The sequence below is a fragment of the Vulpes lagopus genome, chromosome 2 (genome assembly GCF_018345385.1).
Source record: "Vulpes lagopus strain Blue_001 chromosome 2, ASM1834538v1, whole genome shotgun sequence".
In the NCBI taxonomy this organism is placed as follows: domain Eukaryota; kingdom Metazoa; phylum Chordata; class Mammalia; order Carnivora; family Canidae; genus Vulpes; species Vulpes lagopus.
This window is the reverse complement of record NC_054825.1, coordinates 54,506,479-54,524,771: the sequence shown is the minus strand read 5'-3', so window position 1 is coordinate 54,524,771 and position 18,293 is coordinate 54,506,479. Positions and strand designations below refer to the sequence as shown.

At 42.1% G+C, this 18,293-nt stretch overlaps 1 protein-coding gene across 6 annotated transcripts in view; it reads left to right on the top strand.

Moving 5' to 3' along the window:
* TLN2 (talin 2) overlaps nt 1-18,293 on the top strand; it is a 418,441-nt gene that overhangs the window by 211,898 nt on the left and 188,250 nt on the right. For all 6 annotated transcript variants that reach the window (XM_041740721.1, XM_041740682.1, XM_041740692.1 and 3 more), the window contains 4 exons: nt 13,521-13,692; nt 15,533-15,630; nt 16,834-16,963; nt 18,043-18,195. In XM_041740721.1, coding sequence (XP_041596655.1) covers nt 13,557-13,692; nt 15,533-15,630; nt 16,834-16,963; nt 18,043-18,195 — 517 coding nt within the window. In that variant the 5' untranslated portion in view covers nt 13,521-13,556. The remainder of the gene's footprint in view (nt 1-13,520; nt 13,693-15,532; nt 15,631-16,833; nt 16,964-18,042; nt 18,196-18,293) is intronic.

The following is an 18,293-nucleotide window of genomic DNA, read 5'->3' as shown; positions in this document are numbered from 1 at the left end:
TTAGAATTAGAGTAACTGAAAGTTGTCTTGTGTTGTAGTTGGATTTATTTTTTTTTTGAAGATTTTATTTATTCATGAGAGACACAGAGAGGCAGAGACATAGGCAGAGAGAGGAACAGGCTCCCTGCGGGGAGCCCCATGTGGAACTTGACTCCAGGACCCCGGGATCACAACCTGAGCCAAAGGCAGACGCTCAACCACTGAGCCACCCAGGTGCCCCCAAAGTGGATTTATTTAATTCAAAGAAAAGTGTGTATTATGACTAAAGCTGAAATCAGTCAAACTCAAAAGATGTTTCACCACGCCAATAAAATGCTTATAGAGTCTCATCCATGCCTGCCTCTCAGGATGCTAGGTACTACACATTTTCTGTCATACCATCCTACAATGACCAGCGTTCTCTACACTGCAGTCTTGTTTTGTTTGGTAGTAATGAAGCAAGGCCCTGAACCCTGGACATAGATATACCCAGATTAGAGCCCTCTACAGCCCCTCCATGGCTTGGTACTATTTTAACTGTGGAAAGAAAGTATCCATATGCATATGCCTGTGTGTTTTGCCTACACCAATACCTGCATCTATGCCTACATGTACATGTTAATAAGCACAGCATATATATAATTTCCCTGCAGATAATAACACATATTTGACTACACTGTTAGTCAGTTTGTGTCAAAATTGTACTGATTTCCTATAGTTAAGAAAATTATACTAATTAAAATCTGAATTGAACCGTAATTAGCCTGATGTATTAGTTTACTGAGGCAGCCATAACAAAGAACTGCGAACTGGTGGCTTAACCAACGAAAATGTATTGCCTCTCAGTTATGGAGGCTAGAGGTCCCCAATCAAGGCATCCTTCTGAGGGCTATGAGGGGAGGGTCTGTTCCAGGCCCCTCTCCTTGGCTTGACCACCATCTTGTACCAGTGTCTGCTCCCATTGCCTTTCTTCTATGCGTGTCTGTGGGTACACATTTCCCCTGTATAAGGAAGGACACCAGTCGTTTTGAATTAGAACCCATCCTAATGGCCTTATTTTATCTTGATTATCTACCCTAAATACCCTATGCCAGCAAGGTCCCCTTCTGAGGTTCTAGAGGTTAAGACTTTGACATATGAATATTAGGAGGGTCAGGGGAAGGAAACAGTGCCAGCAATAACACTATGTTAGGAATCATATTTGATGAGTATCAATTTTACAAGCCATTGCTGGCATGACAAAATATTGTGGCATAATCCCTGTAGATAAACACTTTCAAAGTCAGAAAATTATTTCATCTTGCCATTTCTTTAAGGATTCTTATCCTTTATTTATCATTATTATTATTATTATTATTATTATTATTATTATTATTATTTATTTTGGTCTCTGCATTTCTTTTATTTTTCCAGGCTATATCTTAAATTTTATATGTTTTCCAAGAATTAGTCCAGGTTGTAGAGAATAAGTGCAATACTATCTCAAAATAGTACTTGAAAATATTTTGTTACATTCACCTGTGCTGTTAAGAGTTGACCATTCAGTGTCCTCTCCCATGGGATATGTTTGTTTCTTCCCCATGTTCTTGATGAAATAGTATTTATGGATACAGACCTAAATTTGATTTGGTTTTATTATTTGGAAATGTAAGTCTTATCCATAACTCACTGATAAAATTGGCCAAGACTTTTGATTTGGGTTTAGTAAGTATAGGAAAATGGTACCCTGTCAGAGTACTCGAATTTAGTTAATATCTTCTTTGTAATTCTGATTTGATCCACTAAGCAGTTCTAAAAACTTCAGTTTACAGAAAACAGAGCATTGATATTTACTATATGTGTATGTCTACTGTTTTCTTTAGTAGAGTCTAGTCCAGTCATTTCTTCTGTCATTTCTGTTAGCAATCTATTTTAAAATTTATGTTAAGCCTCTATCTTTCCTCTGCCTCTTTTCTGTAAATCTGGTTTATTGTCCATGACAAATTTTTTCCCCTATTCATGCCTGTTGTCAATTCTTTTGATATGGTCCCTTGCAGCCTGAGCCCTTGCTAGCAGAATCATTCTGTAGGCTACATTGAACTATAAAATATAGATTGAATATTGGCTTTCTTGGTTGTTAATGCATATTCATTTATCTAACCCATAAATCAAACTGCTAATATCTGTAGATTCAGTTTTTTTTTTATTAGCGTAATATCTTCTGGGTTGCTCCTTAAAAATACTGATGATTCCTTTAAAAAAAATAAAACGAGCTTAAAGTGTGAAAGAATAAAAGTTTTTAAATAGAAAAATCATACTGCAGTCTTACTTTCTAATGGTGAAAACTTACAAGTCGCTGATATATACAAAATCAAAGATACAGCTGAGTAAATTATGATGACTTGCATTGCAATATTTATCTATTTTAAAAAGTTTCTAAATATTGTACAATCCTGTGGGAAAAAATTATAATGTAATTACAATGAGGGAAACATCAGAATACAGAATTACATAAGCATGTCATCTCAACTACATGAAATAATGCATAAACAGTGGAAGATGTGTCAAAGTGTTAGCAATGCTTATGTTTGGGTAGGGTAGGATCATTCAATGAAGCCTGGATAAGACAAATTTGAGTTTAAACCTCCCCTTCTCCTGGAGGTGCCTGTTACTTAGGAGACATAACCTTCTAAGCTGGATTGAGTGACTTGTCAGAATGGGACACATGAAAATTCAATTAATAAAAACCTTACAATATATATATTTCACCCATTTTACTGTTCTCTTAACACAAGCACTATGTTCATTTTTTCCATGTTTCTTCCTGTTTAAACACAGTAGGAGACAGAGCCCCCAGTACAGTGTCCTGGTCACCTTATCTGGGCGAAGTCTTTGCTCCTTAGCATAGTGTGATGTTGAAAATTCAGTGACTTGACACACAGAAAGGGTTTTTTATTATTATTTTAAATATTGGAGTTCAATTTGCCAACATATAGCATAACACCCAGTGCTCATCCTGTCAAGTGCACAGAAAGGGTTTAGAATACATGCAGGCACATAATTGGTTTTATATGTTTGCTGCTGCTAATTAAGAAATTGAAAAATAGATGTTTTAACTCCTACACTGAGAAGAGAAAGCCACAGTAAAGATTTACATACCCTGCAGACGGCTGGACTTGATGACTTCTGTGTCTGAGATCAGGGATACCACAGGCTAGATTTAGTTTAACGGAGATGTTGCAATTTTCAGATATAAAATGGAGGTGATCTTGGAATGAGTGGCCACAGAAAATAAGGCTACTCTGGAAAATCTAGTGTGTGAATGCTGGATTGGTACTGTGGTGGACTCTGAATCTCCAGAAATATACATTTCAATGAAGTTCCTTGCTTTGCATCAGTTCTCCGGGCAAGCGCTAGATTTTTAGGTCTGGACTCTAACAGAAATGCCCTTCTGATTTATAGTTAATGTATTAACATAGATAAGCCTCAAGAATATGTTCTTTAAAAAAAAAAAAAGATTTTATTTATTCATGAGAGACACAGAGAGGCAGAGACACAGGCAGAGGGAGAAGCAGGCTCCATGCAGGTTGCTGACATGGGACTTGATCCGGGGTCCCCAGGATCAGGCCCTGGGCTGAAGTGGCGCTAACCTGCTGAGCCACCCGGGCTGCCCCAAGAATATGTTCTTAATATTAATTTTTCTCTTTAGCATTCACCCTTGCCAAAAACCATACACTGTTGCCTCTTTCAGTGATGTATGATGCTGTGAGTTTGCAGTCTTGAATTCACTGGTCAGAGGTGGATGCTGAAAACCTTTGTAGTGAAAGGGATTTGGAAATAGGAAGTAGGAAATTTCTCCATTTCTTAACCGAAACCAAATATGACAGTGACCCTGTTGCTGCACAGCCCAAGCCCACACGGCTTTGGCAGATAGTCTTCAGTCCAGTGGATGCTTTCTTAGCATCAAAAAACAGAAGCAAGGGATGCCTGGGTGGCTCAGTGGTTGAGCGCCTGCCTTTGACTCAGGTCGTGATCCCAGGATCTGGGGTCGAGTCCCGCATCGGGCTCCCTGCGAGGAGCCTCTTCTCCCTTTGCATGTGTCTCTCATGAATAAATAAATAAATCTTTAAAAAAAAAAAAACAAAAACAAAACAGAAGCAGGAGGAAGGTGACCTGAGAAGGAACTTGGAGTTCTTTTCACTCATTCTTCCAGGGTCAGTTTACAAAATACTGAATATTGTTTTTCCAGATCATTGTAGAACAAAGCTCTTTATTTTTTCCCAAGTAAAATCCAGTCCTTCTGTACCCATCCCCATGGCATGTGCCATATAGTGACCACGCTTATGTTTATCAGCATCAGCAGTAGCAGCCTGGAGAATCTGCTTTTATGGGATTTTTATAGGCTTGTCACCAGGAGTCAAGAAAAGCAAATAATGGGAGGGGTTTATTCCCAGTTATCCAAACAAAGAGTAAATAATTCACAGTTCTTCTGGTCTTGACCTTCACTTTCATTTTTCTTCTGTTTTTCCTTGGACTTGACCTTTTATTTTTCTGCCCTCTGTATTTTTGTGAATAGCCTCAAATCATTTGAATGAGTTAAAGTTCAAAATAAAAAATTTGAAATCAGAATTCAATTTGCAACCTACTTCTTTAACTTGTGAGAGGAAGCAAATAACAGGGCTGCAAGGTGGACTCCAGAGGGACTAAGATGTGGGGATGATTTATTCTGCTGTCTCAGCAACCACAGGGGTAAGTGTGACATTGCCAGAAAGCAGGCACAACCTTCTTAGTGGTCTGAGGGAAACCAAGATATATTCCACAGGAAAACTCCTCCCAGATTTTCTGTCTGTGAAATGGGGATGCAAAAAAATAAAAAATAAAAAAAAATCTATTTTACTTTGTAAGCTGTTATGTACATCAAGTGAGAAAGATGTCTGTGGAAGGGCCATAGAACTCTTCAATGCCAGATAAACACTAGATTTAGCATCTCTTGTCATTTCAGGGGGGACTTGAGCCCTGGAGGGCGGGCACTGGAGCACGGGTTACAGGTGAGTGCTCCATGGAGTTTAGGAGAAGAGAGGGATCCTGCACTGAGGGAGAGGGGTTAGAAAGACTAGTTTCAGAAAACCAAGCTTGATGCAGGGCTTGCAGGGTGGGTAACTGGGAAGACCAAGATGGGTGGTGCATTTCAGACAGAGGTAGCCACAAAGGCTCAAATAATGGAGGCAATTTTGCAGAAGTTGAAACCACACTGTTCCATTAAAATGGTGAGTTCTTACAGCATGAATGAGGGAAAGCAAGTGGGTAGATGGGAGGCCATGACCCTGGGGTTGAGCGATTTGAACCTGATTACCCGTACATTTCAAAATTTGGTGTCTATTAAAATCATCTCTCAGCACAATTATAACACTACAAAGACGTAGGTGTCTGCTCCCCTTCCTTTTAGCAGGTTTTCTTCCCAATTCTTTGCTCACTGCTCTTTATCAGAGCTCTGAATTAGTCTGCAGGGACTCTCTACCTCCTCAGAATTTCCTGAGGAAAATGAGGCGTCATATCATCTTTAATAAGGGTCAGCTCTCAATTTGCCTGGAAGTTCTGAAATGCAACATTGTAAGACAGTGATAAGTGATAAATCTAAATGTCCGCTTATATAGCAAGGTGTAACCGTCAGTGCATCCTTATGACCAATGATAGACCTAATGATGGAATTTCATATGCCTGTGCTGAGAGCTGAGTAGAGGTGGAGGGTGAGTTGGAGGGATCCCTGGTGGGCTCTAGTCATATCACATATGTAGCCAACTATTGTGGCAGCATGGGAAGGTCAGATTATGGTTTCTAGCAGTGTGACCTTGGGAAGGTCACTTAATCTCAAGATTATAGTTTCTTCATCTGACAGTGGGAAAACAGTGTCAAAGATCATTTCCCATCATTCTGTACTGCCTTCTGCTTTGTTCTTGGAAGTAGAACTGCTGACTTGCTTCTCCATCCATGCATTACACACATTCTGAGGCCCTCTCTGCAACAGCAGGTACTTTACAGTGAGCAATGCACATTGTCCGTCCCTGCCCTCAGGGTGCCTTCAAGAGTTCTTGACTGATGGTGGGTAGCCTTGGTTCTTTCTTGAGTTTCCCTTTTGCCAGGCTGGAGAACTTCATCTCATAAGCCATGAGTTTAAGCTGCTGTGATCTGTGAAACAGATTGTTGATGAGTAGAAATAATAGAGCCTGCTGGATGTTTGCCTTCCATTCATCTTTTTTTTAAAAAAATTATTCATGAGAGACCCTGAGAGAGAGGCAGGGACATAGGCAGAGCGAGGGAGCCTGCTCAGAACTCAGTCCCAGGACCCTGGGATCACGACCTGAGCCAAAGGCAGACGCTCAACCACTGAGCTACCATTAGTCATGCTATTCGTGTGGGTAATTGCTAATGACTAATTTAGGAAAAAATCTGTTTAAGTCTTACCCTGCAGTACCTGTTAATTCCACAAACATTGACAAAGCATCCGCTTTGTGGTGGGCATTATACTTGGGCCTTGAGATTCAAAGTTGGCTGTGATGATACAGTCCTTATCTTAGGAGGACAGGGAAGGAGACCTGTCACCACAAATGTACTCTTGATACTGTTGTATGTGTGTCTTGGGGTGAGTGTCCTGAGGACAGGTGAGAACACTGCAGTAGCCCTGGGTTAAGGGACAAATGGGGTGTTGGCAAAGCAGCTCTGGGTGCCGACAGCTTGGCTGGAATTTTTATTGACTTGCCGGACCTGCTGCTGACTTCACACCTGTGTGAGTGGTTAATCATTTCCCCTGTTCCTGTATCACCTGACCTTTTAACGGTTATTTCTAGTTGAAGTATGCAAAGTCAAGTGATTGGTCCTGGCTTTCCATGCCTCTGTGAGGGAGAACTGAAGAGAGATCCTTGTGTGAATGTTCTCTCTGCTTTTCTCCCTGTTCTGGCTGCCAAGGGGGAACATACTCATTCTGCTCTTTTTCTATGTGGGCGGTTACCATGTGAGGAAATCCCATCAGCTGTGTTCGTGTACTATTTTCCCTGAGCTCAGGATTAGCTGAAGTTCTCTCTCTTAAGTTGTGAATGTGGGGGGTTAGGGGAGTAGCCCCTCTAATCAGACTCTGCCTTCTCAGCTCTCACTACTTGGGAAGAGGGAGGCATGAGGGGCCCAGTGAGAGGAGAGGCAGATTATTAAGGAAGGCCTGTGGCTCCCTGATAAAGCTGGATGCAGGGCAGCCCTGGTGGCTCAGTGGTTTAGCACCACCTTCAGCCCAGGGCCTGATCCTAGAGACCCAGGATCGAGTCCCATATCGGGCTCCCTGCATGGAGCCTGCTTCTCCCTCTGCCTGTTTCTCTGCCTCTCTCTCTCTCTATGTCTATCATGAATAAATAAATAAAATCTTTAAACAAACAAACAAACAAACAAAAAAGGCTGGATGCAGGTGAGATGACAATAGGAAGGAAGCTCTGCCCTCTCTCCTCCTCATTCTTCCCTAAATGATTCCTCCCTAAATGATTCCTCTCTAAATGTTGCTCCCAGAGAACAGTTGATTTGACTCACACTTCTAGATGGTCACACATAGACAACTGGATGTGCATGGTGGGCTCAGCATTATATACGGAAAGTTCTGTATGTGTGAGCTGAGCCCCAGTGTACCTGAGCACAGACAGCCCAGGAAAGCAAGATGAAGGGCTTTTGAGGCACCTTTGGATAGCTATGACCCCATCATGTGATGGGTTTTACTTGTTGGCTGAGCTGTTTACCTTCCTCCCTTGCATAAGAGCAGGTAAGGAGTGGAGAGAAGGAAAGCTTTTCACTGGGCATTTCTCCAGGAGAGCAAAATTGTTTACTGGAGATTGAGGTGAATAATAGGCCTGTGTTTTATACTGACATTTGGTTATAAAATGTGTTCTGTTACCACAGCTATATTTTGCCTTCTGAGGGGGGAACAGATGTAAAGAAGCAGGGGCAGGTATAACCATCGTTATTGGATGCAGAGGTCTTCCAATGGGTGAGAATGGAGCCAGTGGATGGAGGTAGAGAGGGGAGAGGGATGATGGGCAGTTCTTATTCTTCAAAGTCTGGGGTCCCAGTGACGCATGGTAGTCTGGCCCTCTTGTCCTCTCAGCTAAACACGATACCTCTGCTCTGCAGGGGAGTGTGCAGGGTCCCTATGCCCCCTCTCCTGGGATGCTCCAGGGCAGGGGTCTACTTTGATGCTAGCCCTGACCCATACCATAGGGTATAATTCTCTCTGTTAGGCTCTTGGATTCTGATGTCCAGAAGGACAGCCTGAGTGCAGGAGTTCTTGTCCCACAAACACATTTGGCTTCATGGCTCTTCCTTGGATACTTCTGTTTCTACCAAAAAAAAAAAAAAATGAGTGACTTGAATAAGGATGAACACAGGAACTATGTACAGGGAACAGGGTTACCAGAAGGGGTGTGCTGTTTAGACAGGAATATTGACCGTCTTTGCTCCCTAATGTCTGTGATAATGTCTACTACATAATAGATGTAGAATAAACAGTAAATTGAATTTTGCAGCTTAGATGGTGGCTAAATAGAATATGTTGCTTCCAGTATATCTCCAACCCCTGTGGCTAAGACGAAAAATAACAAACTCTTACCTGGCACTTTCTTTGTGCTTTGGCATGGGTCAATAGATTTCTTTGGTAACCTTATTACTACAGGTTAGGTCTATTACTATCTCCCATTTCACAGAGGAAGAAACTGAGGCAGACTGCAGTTAAGGAACCAGTACAGAGCCATGAACTAGTAAGGCAGGAGTAGAGTTGGAGCACCTCACAGACCTCACTGGTCAGGGCAGAGATCCGAGGGGTGGTTGCTCATCTTAACCAATAGTGGACATTTCTTGGGCAAGGAGGAGGCCTTGGCTGAGCTGGGCTAGTTTGTTCCAGGGTGGAGTGGCCTGAGCTTAGGCAGCCTGCACTGCTGCCACCATCCTGAGCTGTTTACAGCTCCTTGGGACCAAAAAGTATTGACTTTAAAAGGAAAAATGTCTGGGTTTTACCACCGGTTCCATTGGCTCATCTGCCACAATGGATGGCACAGGCAGATTTTGTGTTGGCCCCAGGTGACCTTCGCACATAAAATCTGGACCAAAATAGTTAGAATGAGAAGAAATTATGAAAAGGAAGATGTTGTATGTTTTATGAATTTTATACCCTTTTACCCTTTCCTCTTTAGGAAACCAAAACCACAACAAAAAAGGACTTAAGATCCAGCAAGATAGCATGCATTCAGATTGGGGTAAAAGAAAAACAAGGATAGGATCATAAAATAGAGAAAGGGGTTAGACTATAAAACAGTCGGCTTAAGCCTTCTTGCAGCCAGACCAAAAAAGGAAACCTATTCTTCTGTCCTAGGCTCCCTGCCTGTAGAGGCAGCAGTTAGCCAAAAGGGTTTAGGATACAGGGAAGTAGAAGTAAGGCTCAGTTTGCCGCCTACACCACTGCCCTGAGAACATCTTGCTGGAGAGGGAGTGGGGTGTTGGTCTTTATCATGGCGTGTCGTCTGAGTTACATGATTTTCTCAGGGCTTTTGTGGATATAAAGTGAGACTTCTCGTAAGAGCTGAAAACACTCATTTTTATTCGACGTAGCTAGGTTCCTATATGCTTTGATCCAATGATCTTTTTACCATTAGTTTAGGACTGTTAATTTCAGCGCGTGTCTGTTTTGCAAGTATCTCACTGTGTTGTGTGTGGAGCTAGAAACAGCTCAGTGCTTTGTTGTGTTCCCTGTGGAATAAGGTTAAATCACCATGTATTTTGATTTCAGACCTCATTGACAGTTGCCTGTATGGATGATGATCTTGCATAATAAAAATAAAAATACCTCGTCTTTTGCATACACACAAATAGATAACCTGAGAGTTGATAAGGCATTTTTTATGTACCTTATTTACATGTTTCTGACATTCCCACAAAGGAAATCCTTGGTCTTATTTCGTGTTCCATATTGGGAACACTGGGAGCCAGGAGTAAGAAGAAGAAACTGGAGCTGGAGCCTTTTAGTCTTTGACCACCAAGCAGATGCTGGATGCTGTGAGAGTGATTTTGGTTGGTTGGTTTTGCTGTATAACATGTACCATGTTGTAACATTTGAGGTGGTAGAAAAGTTGAGAATATGAGTCTCACAGTGAATCTCCTGTGTCCCTCCTTATGTTGAATCTCTACCTTGAGCTAAGGGTAGTTGTTTCCGTGGCTTCACCTGTGAGAGGTTGGGATGAGAGCAGAAGGGAATCCTGTGGGAATAGTTGGCTAAGCATCAGTGTCCACTGGGAAACTCCTTTCATGGGAGCCAGTTGTCCCCTGCTCTTTGAAGAGCAAAAAGAGGAGAGATAACAGGCCTGAAGGTCCACGGCATTGGCAGGTCTGGGAATGAACCTGAACTGCAGACTCCTTCCTAGTCCAGTGCCCTTCCCTTGAACTGAGACTTGCCTGCTCCTCTTCTCTCTCACAGGCCGAGAATGGAGATAATGCATGCTGGGCATCTGCCTCCAGGAAGGGCACTTAGCTGTCTTGAGACTGCCTTTTGGGCCCTCATCTGGTGGAAGCCGTGTCTGTACAGATGCTATGTAGATAAGGAATTTGTAGCAACCACGTGATACATACTTCTGGATAAAGAGCCTTAAGGGCATAATTCAGAGCTGCTGACTTTTCCTCCGCTCCTTCCAGTAGGCCTCCCCCAGAGACAGAGAGACAAGTCTGTACTTGCTATGCTGGCCCTCTCCTCCTCTCTCTCCTAAACTTGCTACTCTGGCTTCCCCCCTCTGCTAGCTGCTTCTTAACTGAGCTACCAGAGAACTCTGTGCCAGATTTAGTGATATCTCTATCCTCATCTTCCTTGAGCTATGATCAGCGCTTGGCACACCTTCTTCTGGGCCCATGGTCTCTTGGTTCTGTTTCTTCACCTACCAATGGGCCTCCTTGCCAGTCCCTTTTGTCCTGAATTTAGAACATTGTTACAGGACTCTGTCCTCAGGTCTCTGTCTTGAGCACATCCCTAGGTGATCTTTCTAGTCCCAAGGAGTTAGATAGGATGAGCTCCCCCTACCCATTATGTGTCCTGCGTAGTCTTTGACCCTGTTCTACCTCTCTACTGAACATATCCTAAAGAAACTCATTAGAGAATTTTCACCCCAAACCTGCATCTCCAGCAGCTTCAAGCACATCAGTCAGTGGCTTCTTCATTTTTCCAGTTGTTTTGGATAGAGATTTTACTTCACAGCTTCTCCAGGCTTTTCTCCTATGTTCTTTGTTGACCTGGGTTTTGTCCAGTCTTGCTTGTGTCTACTCCCTGTTGCTCTATCTGCCTCTTTCTCCTCACTCCCCGTGTGTCTTCTGTTGCCTTCTGAGCTCTAATGTTTACTGTCCTGCTGTTATAGTCTCCTTTCAGCCCCTGTCATGGCTCCGTATTTCCCTTTGATGGAATCCTGCTTGGCTTGGCTTGAAGGACCATTAATTTGCTCTGCAGAAAGCCCAGTTATTAGCCTGGGAAGGGCAGCCTTCATGCAGGGACACTTACAATACTTCCCCTTCCCAAGGAATGGAGGAGATGCAGCACCCTATTCTCTCTGGTGCATTCCATAAATGGCACCCATGACAGAGTTCCAGGACCTTTATCACTGTTACTAGCAGCCATGCTCATGAATCTCAGTGGTTCAGGAAACCCTACAGCTGTCACCAGCCCCAGGGGGACAAACTATTCCACGCAGTGATCTCTACATTAAACTTGTCAATTTAAATCTAGAGTTTAAATTTTTTTCCCAAATTAGGGAGTTAGTTGGTTAAGCATGCCAAAAATAGAGTGGGGTAGACCCTTTCCTATATGGCTGTAAGAGTCCTTGATGTTGTAGGTGGAAAATGACTGGATATTTTGAGCTCTTCTGCTAGGTCAGCAATCTAGCCACTACCCAGGCCATAGTAAATTGATTCAGTGTGGGGAAGTTTCCCAGCGAACACTGCTGTTGTTTATTGAGAACTGTATCTTGATGTTTTTCAAGAAGTATTTTCACAGGCTAGTCATTCAAACATAAGTAGAGGTCAAAATGACTTTATAGTTGGACGGCCTAAATGATTGCTCCGCGTGTCTTTATGTATTGCAGCCTGCCTGGGGACACCAGAATATCTGTTTAAAAATGTCCTCTGTATCCAGTGGACCGGCAATCAATCAAGCATATGAAGAAGTGATGCCCCAGAGGCACCCGCTCCCTGGGCTGGTCAGCCTGTGGCCCTTTCTGCCTCTTAGCTAGCTCATTGCTTCTTCACATTTATGTTCTTAAGTGGGAAGGGACTATAAAGGCAGCTGGGGTTCATGTTCACTGCTTGTGGGTTCTCTAAGAAAAGTTAAAGGATGAGAACTTGAAATTCCTGTGGATTTGTGTTCTCTGTGTAGTCCTGGGGTTCTAATAGGCGCTGACTATGAAGTGCATTATTCTGTTTGCCACAATGACAGTCCAGCCGGGTGAGTCTGTGACTGTGAGTTTCTCAGATGCAGAGAAGAATCCTTCCTCTTGCCTCATGCCTGAGGAACATGCATTTGATTGAGGCTGGCTTGGGTTGAGGGCAGGCAAAGATTCTGGCTACAGAATAAGTCAAAATAAGCCATTAGCCACCAACTCAAAGGAAATGGACTAAATTTTTGGACTTAGATTTTAAAAAGAAGTCATTTATGAAATAAAACCTAGGCTAGACCTGTGTACTTTATAAAGTAGGATGTTGGGCTCCTATTGATAACCCTTTAGGGTTTGGTTCTTTTAGGTGTTATACAGGGCTGTTACCATTGGGGCTTCTTTATTTGTGGGGAAACTGAAGAAGAGTGGCCAGAGGGCCTTGCTTGGATTTACATAGGGTCCTGGTGTTGGAGTTGGGCCCAGATGCCAAGTCTTCTGATACAAGGAGTAGTGGAACACTTTTACCCTGAGGAGCATCTATCTGTCCCTGTCCCCAGGATTTGTGGGGAGAGAAACAGGGCATGGAGGCTGCTAACAGAAGCATCTTTAGAGGGTAGCTGTGGTACCCAAGGCTCTCTGCTTCTCACACTGAGGACACCTTGTTGGAAACCCAAAGTAGGTAGGCACCATTGAGAAGGGGTCTTTTTTTTTTAATTTTTTATTTATTTATGATAGTCACAGAGAGAGAGAGAGAGAGAGGCAGAGGGAGAAGCAGGCTCCATGCACCGGGAGCCCGACGTGGGATTCGATCCCGGGTCTCCAGGATCACGCCCTGGGCCAAAGGCAGGCGCTAAACCGCTGCGCCACCCCGGGATCCCGAGAAGGGGTCTTGGTGAACTTCCACAGATCCTTTATCCCTAGAGACTCGACTGGCTACTCTGTGATAGTGTCAACCCTGAGACTAGATGCTCTTGTCTTATTTTAAAATTTTTGAAATCATTTAATTTGTGCTTCTATCCAAAGCATTCTCTTTAATAGCTAGGTTATTCTTTCAATTATTTAAAGCTGATTTAGAATCTAGCGGTTTTTTTCAAGACTATTATGAATATCATGGTTTGTCTCTGTGTTTTCCAGACATTCTAAGTGAGAATCTTCAAACAATTTAGGAAAATGGTGGCCCTGTCCTTAAAGATTTGTGTCCGCCACTGCAATGTGGTGAAGACCATGCAGTTTGAACCATCTACGGCTGTGTATGATGCATGTCGAGTCATTCGAGAACGGGTACCTGAGGCACAAACTGGCCAAGGTAGGCCAAGGTTATTCACTGGCTTATTGAAAAGTGTTTGTATGTTCTTTGCTTAGTAGCTAAAGAAATGGCTGCTCTTAGTGGTACTCAGGGCCACTAGTATATATGTTTCAAATGAAGTGTCTTCTTAGCCTAAGCAGTACATACTTCCTGAGTGAGTCTTGTGATGTCAATGGCCACAGCTGCCACTGAATCATCGTCACACCCCTCATCATGACCCTTCCATACATCAGCATCGATCTCTATAGTTTACAAGACACTTTTTTGATAAGTCACTTCATTTGCCCTATAACATACAAATGAAGCTACTCTCAACAGTTACTGTGTTTGTCTCTCCTTCGCTCTGTTTTCCGCATATGCAGCCTGAAGAAGGCTGGAACTGACATCAGGGCTCAGGGAAAGCCTAACATTTCAATTACTTTGAAGGGGCTATTTTATACACTTGATCTCAAATCTGAAAGGGAGTGGGTAGCATCTATGTTTTGTTTCTTATTTCTTTAAACCACTGAGCACTTTTAATCCGAATTTGAAGAAAAGCCATGCATACAACTTTTATTTCTCAATTCCTTCTCTCTACATTTCCTTCCTTTATTTAGTGTTTGGTGCTTGAGAAATTGGGTTACTCCCAAATTAATAAGCCTTTATTATGAAAATGGGGTAAAACTTAAAAATTGGAAGCATGAAAATCAAATATTCAAAGAGATAAACAATGGTCTTCTCAAAGATGTCACAAAACTGCCAAACTTGTGGCCTAAAAGCATTGTTTATGTTATTTAAAAACATTGTTATTTCTAGATTACCCCACATTCCCAACCTTTCTTCAAATTCTGGTTCTCCAGTCATTTCTGGTGCCTTTTCTTTTACTGTTTTTCTCCCAGATTAAAAAAATTTTTTTTTTATTTTTCTCCAGAGCGGATTGCTTTTTAGCTCTGGTGAAGATCAAAACCTTTACAGATCTTGAAGTTGTTATTCTAAGAAACAACAGGAGCTCAGACCATCATCTGGGCCTCTGAGGTTACCTTGAATCACATTCAGAAAGACAGAAGTCTTTATTTTACTGATTTAATTATAATCTTTGAAGACATATTTATTTAAGTAGTCTCAGCACCCATCTTGGGGCTCAAACTCATGACCCCGAGATCAAGAGTTGCATGCTTTATTAACTGAGCCAGCCAGGAGCCCCAAAATAGAAATCTTTAGACAGGAAATGGTACTGGTTTCCTCTTGCCACCATGCTCTTGTACTTCCTGATCAGATTAAGGGATTTCTATGGAGAACAGAGTTCTATTTTCCAACTATATTCATAATTTAGTGGGATGGGGGACAGAGGCTTCATCTCACTGGGCCCTCCTGCTTACCTTTAGTAATGCTGTGTTAGGATGATGATGGAATTATTCAAAGTGTAAAGGCTCCATTGGCCTTCTTTGGCTGAGTGGCATTGGGCTTAATTGGTTACTTCCTTAGTTTCTCCATGGTCGTCTTGTCCTCCTTCACAGGTTCTCTGCCAGGTTTTTATATAGCAAGTGAAAGGGAACAAAGCTCAATTCAGAAATTAGAAATTTGGACCATTCTGTTCTTGATGTTTCTCTAAACTGTAGACACAGCTGCTGCCCACTGGTTTTAAGAATCACGAACCTTCTCTGTGGGTGTTGATGTTGCAGCTCAGGCTTCATTCCTCCTCTTGTGCTTTAGCCCCTTGGCTTGTTCATGTTGTCAAAACGAAACCTGTCTGGTGCAGAAGAATACCGACAGCCTGCCAAGTCAGCAGACTCAGGGTTTGAAGCTGGTGATGGCATCAGCGGCACTCTGTCTTTTATCCTCTCTTCTCTTTATCTTCCAGCTTCTGATTATGGGCTGTTTCTTTCCGATGAAGACCCTAGGAAAGGGATTTGGCTGGAAGCCGGCAGAACACTGGATTATTACATGTTGCGAAATGGGGTATGTTGTAGATTTTTTTCTTTTTTTTTGGGTCACTTGGTCTGTGGGCCTTCTATAGAAGCCAACATAGTAGTATTATGTGAAAAGGGAGAAAAGGGGAGACCCAACAATCTATTCTGCATCAAGGGTCCCTTATTCATAGTTTTGACATGGTTGACTTTGTAAGGGCTGTTCAGGTAGTAATAGAAACTATCAGTAGTCCAAATTCTTGAAGCCCCACAGAGTAATTAAAGCAGCTTGGGGTTGGCTCTTCATACATGCCTTGGTTGGGCTTGGTAGTTAGGAAATGAGATAAAGTGTTCTTCTGTAAGGATATAGAAAGTATCCTGGAGACTAATGATAAAAAGAAAGGGTAGATTAGAGGGAAAACAAAGAATTCCTAAAGGTAGTCAGAGATTAAATATTCATCAGTTTTGTTTTTGTAAAAGAAGGTCCATATTAGATGTAAGCTTGATAACAATCAGTTCAAGTGACAACAAAAAAATGGTTGTGTTTGGAGTTTAGAGGTAGTAAAAAAGTGTTGTATATTCTGTTCACCTTAACCTCAAAGATACTGGCTTTTAGTATATGGAATGCATGTATCAGATGGGTCACTATTCTATAAAGTGAGAATGAATTATGTGGTACCAATTAATTTTCCATTCATAAATCTATTGTTAGATGTAATTTAAAAAGTCTCCTCTTTAAAAGTAACTTCCAACCTACTACCCCCATTTGATCTTGCCATTACTATAAAAACCACTTTTGTGGCGAATCCCCACTCTAAAGAATTACAGGGGGGTATTATTTATTCCTCCATGACATAGATATTAAAAATTGCTTCTAACAGTGAGATAACTGGAGGAGCACACCACTGTCTTCTTCAGTGGCAAGTAAGAATTTTCCTCTGCTAGTCCTCATCAAAGCAGATCATCTACAGTCTTTTAGGAAGGCATAAGCTACTTTAAGCTTACAGAGATTAGTTTTCAAGAATTGTAAGCTATAAACAGTACTTCTTTGGGGGCAATGTCACCATCAGATTTTAGGAGAGCTTGTTGGAGGCAGTTATTTAGCACTGGAGTTTATATATTAGTGACAAAAATCTCACGAGAACTTGGAGGAATTCAGAGTGTGCTAGGGAAAATTCATTCTTTAAAGAACAGGGTCCAAATTAATGACCTGGTTTCCTAAGTCATGTGAAAAGTTTCTGTGGTTTTGCCCTAGGATATTTTGGAATATAAAAAGAAACAGAGACCTCAGAAAATCCGGATGCTGGATGGATCTGTGAAAACAGTGATGGTGGATGACTCCAAGACTGTTGGGGAACTCTTGGTTACTATTTGCAGCAGGATAGGTGAGTGTTCACATGCAGAAGTTTTGGTTCTGGTTTTGTCGTTAATTCCATGCCTGATCTTTTTTTCACCCCCATTTGATGACTTGCCAATCCTGAATATGTCCTAGTTACTGATTTCTATCCAGTCCTAAGACAGACAGTGTTGCTATTCCTTAGATAATGCAAACCCACTAACTGGTGTTGTAAGCACTTGAACATCTCGCTGTGTTGAAATTGAGAATTTTATTTCCCTTTCAAAAACAAAAGGAATTTTAAAAAATATATATTTACTTTAGAGAGAGCATGTGTGTGCACGCACACGAGAGTAGGCATGAATGGATAGAGGGGCAAAGGGAGTGAGAGAATATCTCAACAGACTCCCCACTGAGTTCAGAGCCTGATACAGGGCTGGATCTCAGGACCCTGAGATTATGACCTGACCCAAAATCAAGAGTTAGACACTTAGCCAACTGAGCCACCCAGGCACCCCCCAAGAGGAATTTTTTAATTAAAAATAATATGATTTGAATCATATAATTCTAGTTTCCCTTCCATGGCTGAGATTCTCTATAAGCATCAATGACATCCAGTATTTCCTTGAAGACTGATAGGGATAGCCTGTACAGTTTTGATTGCTACATAACTTTTCTTCTCATAGCTTCTATTAATATCCTCAAAAGAATAAATCTGTCTCCTTTCTGCATGAAGCCCTTCAAATATTTGGAGAAAGTATCCTGCCCTGTCTTAGTCTTCTCTCTACCCAAAGGAAGACCAGTTGCTTCAGCCACTTGATTGACACAGTCTTGCCTTGTTCTGCATGGTCTAGACTGCTTATTTCTTGAAAATTAGAATTGAATGTGACATTTTCAATGTGGCTTCATTAGCTGAAAAACCTTCTTTTTGGCCAGAGTTATTTAATGTATACTCTGTGGATGGCCCCCTGACCCTGAGCTTAGTAAAGCCTCTTTCTGTCCTTCACTACCAGGGACTCCAAGGAGGAGTCCCCACAGGCACCCAGTGGGAAGGAGTGACAGCAGCATAATTGCTGTCCTAAATCCTAAATTACAAATTTATAAATTATCCTAAATTTATATTTTTAGGAATAACGAACTATGAAGAGTACTCTTTAATCCAAGAAACGATTGAAGAAAAGAAGGAGGAAGGGACGGGTACGCTAAAGAAAGACCGGACACTGTTGCGAGATGAGAGGAAAATGGAGAAGTTGAAGGCCAAGCTCCACACAGATGACGACCGTGAGTGTCTGTGAAGGGAGCGGCGGCCCGGTGTGGGCGTGGTCAAGCCTCACTGCCCTTCCTTCACCTACATGACTCTGGGTGGGATTTTTCCCTTT